The 4334-nt window shown below is 40.4% G+C and overlaps 1 protein-coding gene across 3 annotated transcripts in view; it reads right to left on the reverse strand.

The window, feature by feature from the left end:
* Window positions 1-3004: 3004 nt before the first annotated feature.
* NDUFS1 (NADH:ubiquinone oxidoreductase core subunit S1) overlaps window positions 3005-4334 on the reverse strand; it is a 56362-nt gene continuing 55032 nt past the window's right edge. For all 3 annotated transcript variants that reach the window (XM_017536885.2, XM_017536884.2, XM_017536887.1), the window contains one exon: window positions 3005-3067. In XM_017536885.2, coding sequence (XP_017392374.1) covers window positions 3020-3067 — 48 coding nt within the window. In that variant the 3' untranslated portion in view covers window positions 3005-3019. The remainder of the gene's footprint in view (window positions 3068-4334) is intronic.

The raw sequence follows: 4334 nt of genomic DNA on the forward strand, positions 1-4334 counted from the left end.
GTTCAAGCAATTCTCCTGCCTCAGCCTCCTCAGTAGCTGGGATTACAGGCACGTGCCACCATGCCCAGCTAATTTTTTGTAGTTTTAGTAGAGACGGGGTTTAACCATGTTGACCAGGATGGTCTCGATCTCTTGACCTCGTGATCCACCCGCCTCGGCCTCCCAAAGTGTTGGGATTACAGGCTTGAGCCACCGCGCCCGGCCCAAGAAATTTATTTTTTACACTTCTGGAGATGAGCTCCAAGAGCATGGCACTGACATCTTACAAGGTTGTTTTGTTGTGTTATCCCGTGGCAGAAGGCAGAAGGTCAAGAGAGCATATGTGTGAGGGGGGAAATCGGGGAAGAAGGGGACAGAACTCATCCTTTTATCAGGAACCCACTCCTACAATAACTAATCTACTTCTGTGATAACAGCATGAATACATTCAGTAGAGCAGAACTCTTATGACCTGATCACTTCATAAAGATCCCATCTCTCACCCTTGTTGCTTTGGGGATTAAGTTTCCAACATATGAACTTTGGGAGACACATTCACACAACAGCACTCCTTACCCTCTCAATTTCCTCATTTGTAAAACTAGAGATAATAATAGCATCTGTCTCACTGGGGTGTTCTGAGGATTAAATGGCATAGTAGGTAAAGCACAAGACTCCAGCACATAGTAAGTGCTAAGTAAAGGTCAGCTGCTCCTTTCAGTTGTTTGCCAGCAAACACCTACAGGCAGTACCACTCAAGGTCAGGAAGTACTGTTTTGGTTTTGTTTTGTTTTTGTTTTTTTGAGATGGAGTTTTACTCTGTCTCCCAGGCTGGAGTGCAGTGGTGCAATCACCTACCAGGTTCAAGTGATTCTTCTGCTTCAGGCTCCCAAGTAGCTGAGATTACAGGCACCCACCACCATACCTGGTTAATTTTTGCATTTTTTTTTTTAGAGATGGGGCTTGGCAAGGTTGGCCAGGCTGGTCTCGAACTCTTGACCTCAGGTGATCCACCCACCTCAGCCTCCCAAAGTCCTGGGATTACAGGTGTGAGCCACCATGCCCAGCCCAGATATTCTTAAATATCCAGCTAATTTGGCCGGGCGCGGTGGCTCAAGCCTGTAATCCCAGCACTTTGGGAGGCCGAGGCGGGTGGATCANAACCCAGGAGGCGGAGGTTGCGGTGAGCCGAGACCGCGCCATTGCACTCCAGCCTGGGTAACAAGAGCGAAACTCCGTCAAAAAAAAAAAAAAAAAAAAATCCAGCTAATTTATAGAATTTTAAGTTTAGCTGAGATTTTGGTGCCCTTCAGACTCAATCAAGGTCTTAAAATATAAAAGGGGGTACAGAAAGAGTATACAGAGAATACCACAAGCCAGGCACAGTGGCTCACGGTTGCAATCCCAGCACTTTGGGAGGCTGAGGTGGGAGGATCTCTTAAGGCCAGGAGTTCGAGACCAGCTTGGCCAACATAATTTTTAAATTTTTACAAAAAATTTTAAAAATTAGCCAGTTGGGAGGCCAAATTAGCTAGTTGAGTGGATCACCTGAAGGCAGGAGTTTGAGACCAGCCTGGCCAACATGGTGAAACTCCATCTCTACAAAAATAGCTGGGCATAGTGGCACACACCTATGGTCCCAGCTGCTCAAGAGGCTGAGGCAGGAGAATCGCTTGAACCTGGGAGGCTGAGGTTGCTGTGAGCCAAGACTGCACTATTGCACTCCAGCCCGGGCAATAGAGGAGACTCTGCCTCCAATATATATACATTTATGCCACTTGTGATGGCATGAGCCTGTAGTCCCAGCTATTTGGGAGGCTGAGGCAGGAGGATTGCTTGGGGTGAAAACATTGAAAAAATTTATTTTTTTATAATAATAAACAAATACATACATACTCAAGAAGTGCCTATAAATCACTTACAGCATACTAGGCAAAGGTGGTAAGGATATTGGGGAAATAGCTCATGCCCTAGAGTGGCTTCAGTCTTGCAAGAGACAAAAGAATTATTGTTTTAGGTTGTTGTTTATTTTTATATAGATCCTTCTGAAATGTAAGCTTTTAAAAAATATAAGCTCGGCCGGGCGCGGTGGCTCACGCCTATAATCCTAGCACTTTGGGAGGCTGAGGCGGGTGGATCACGAGGTCAAGAGATCGAGACCATCCTGGTCAACGAGGTGAAACCTCGTCTCTACTAAAAATACAAAAATTAGCTGGGCATGATGGTGCGTGCCTGTAGTCCCAGCTACTCGGGAGGCTGAGGCAGGAGAATTGCTTGAACCAAGGAGGCGGAGGTTGTGGTGAGCCGAGATCGTGCCATTGCACTCCAGTCTGGGCAACAACAGCGAAACTCTGTCTCAAAATAAATAAATAAATAAATAAATAATAAAAATAAAAATATAAGCTCTATCAGTATAGCGATTTTGTCTTTTTTGTTTTGCTTTTGTCTATTTTTTTCATTTGGCCTCTTTAACAGTGCCTGGTATGAAATATACACCATAAATATTTGTTGGATTAATGAATATTTGAGATTTTGGATTCTTTACTATTTGATAATTAAGATATGGCTTTTAAGATGATTAAATTAGAAGGAATCACCTTCTAATTTAATGATGCCATTCTGAGGAATCGATCATGGACTTTCTAATAATCTCACTACAGACATCCAAGATGATTAGCAAAATATCTGTACAATTATAGTTATTTCAACAACCCTCAGCATTATATTCCAACTGGCCATATTATAGTTTAAAAATCTGGTAGTGGTGTTAAGTATTATTTTTCTTTTCTATTGACATATTTCTGTTGTGCATTTCTATTGCTAAAAATACTCAAATGAGTGTATATTGCAGGTTATTTTAAAATGACTAGTCTACAGGTCAAAAATTTAAAAACAGAACAAAAGAGAATCACCTGGAATAAAAAGAAAACACAAGATGAAAAAATATATATGGTTGCCATTATAGCCTTTTGTGTGGAAACTCTAGTGTATTTGAGCAAACATCTTTGAGTATTCCCTTTTCACATTTGGTAGGACATGATCAGTTATACCATCTGCTCCTCTGAGTAACTTGGCAGCTGTTAATTGACTAACATTCCCTGAGTTCTGTTGTCACCATCGGTGGTTCTAGAACATAAGAACAAAAAAAGATTGTAAGAATAGCTTTTATAACTCAAGTTTCCATTAAATCATAGAGGAAAAAATAACCTATATTGACAAACTGGGAAAAATTAAATACATATTTACACAGTCATAAGTCATTTTAGTTTTCTCTAAGGCTATTACTATGATATATCTAAATATTTTAAATGTGTATATAAAGCAAGAGCAATTAAGTAATTTAATACCAACAGAATTTATACTTCAAATGGGGGGAAAAATGGATCATCTCATTTTGTGGTAAGATACACAGATGCTTCCTGTTGCCCTGTCCAGAATGATGTTAACATTAACCTCAGAGGAGGCCGTTAAGCCAGCATTGAGCTAGACAGTAACCATTGTCTCTCTCTATTGAGGAGGAGGGGAAGAATGATGTTACCTAAATTTATGAGCTGCAAACTGAATACTTCATACAATGATCATCGATTATATTATAAGTTATCATTCAATTTCTACAGTTTGTGTCCTTCTCTCTGATATGAAGCTAAGAAAAAAATTGTAGGGAAGTAACAGACTCCCGTTTGCATTATTAGAAAGCTCATGCAACTGCGCTATGCAGGCCACTTGTCTTTTTTTTTTCCTGTTAGAATGGAGTTTTTATTTTCTCTGAATCAAACTATCAGAGTAATACATTACTGAGTTCATTTTTGCTTCTCTCTCTTTATCTTGACTTGAGTTCAGAAAACTTGGAAAATGTTAATTCTTGTAAGCTGTCTGAAAGGATTCTGTATATTTATGGTTTTACATGCTGAGCTATTTTTCCTCAGAAATTCTAACATCAAATGTGTGGATTTTTTCTCACACCAACCAAATTTCCAACTTTCCAGACACAAACGGGGTATCCTACAATTCAATTCTGACATTAACGACCCAGCGGACTTCACAGGTTTTAGAGAGTCCTCAATTCCAATGCCATTCGCAAGTATTGGGTCCCCAGGTTACCCACACACTTCTGTCGGACTTGGCTACAAAGTTAGGGAGTTCCCATGACTTTCCCCCTTTAGTTTGATAATTTGCTACAATGACTCACAGAACTTAGGAGCACTCATATTAATATTTATTGGCTTTTTATAAAAGATATAATTTGGGAACAGCCAAACAAAAGAGATGTAGAGAGCAAGATATTGGCAGGGGTGTTGGAAGCCCTGCACCCTCTCCAGGCACACCACCCTTCTAACACTGCTTTTTTTTTTTTT

The sequence above is a fragment of the Cebus imitator genome, unplaced genomic scaffold, assembly GCF_001604975.1.
Source record: "Cebus imitator isolate Cc_AM_T3 unplaced genomic scaffold, Cebus_imitator-1.0 Scaffold101, whole genome shotgun sequence".
Classification (NCBI taxonomy): domain Eukaryota; kingdom Metazoa; phylum Chordata; class Mammalia; order Primates; family Cebidae; genus Cebus; species Cebus imitator.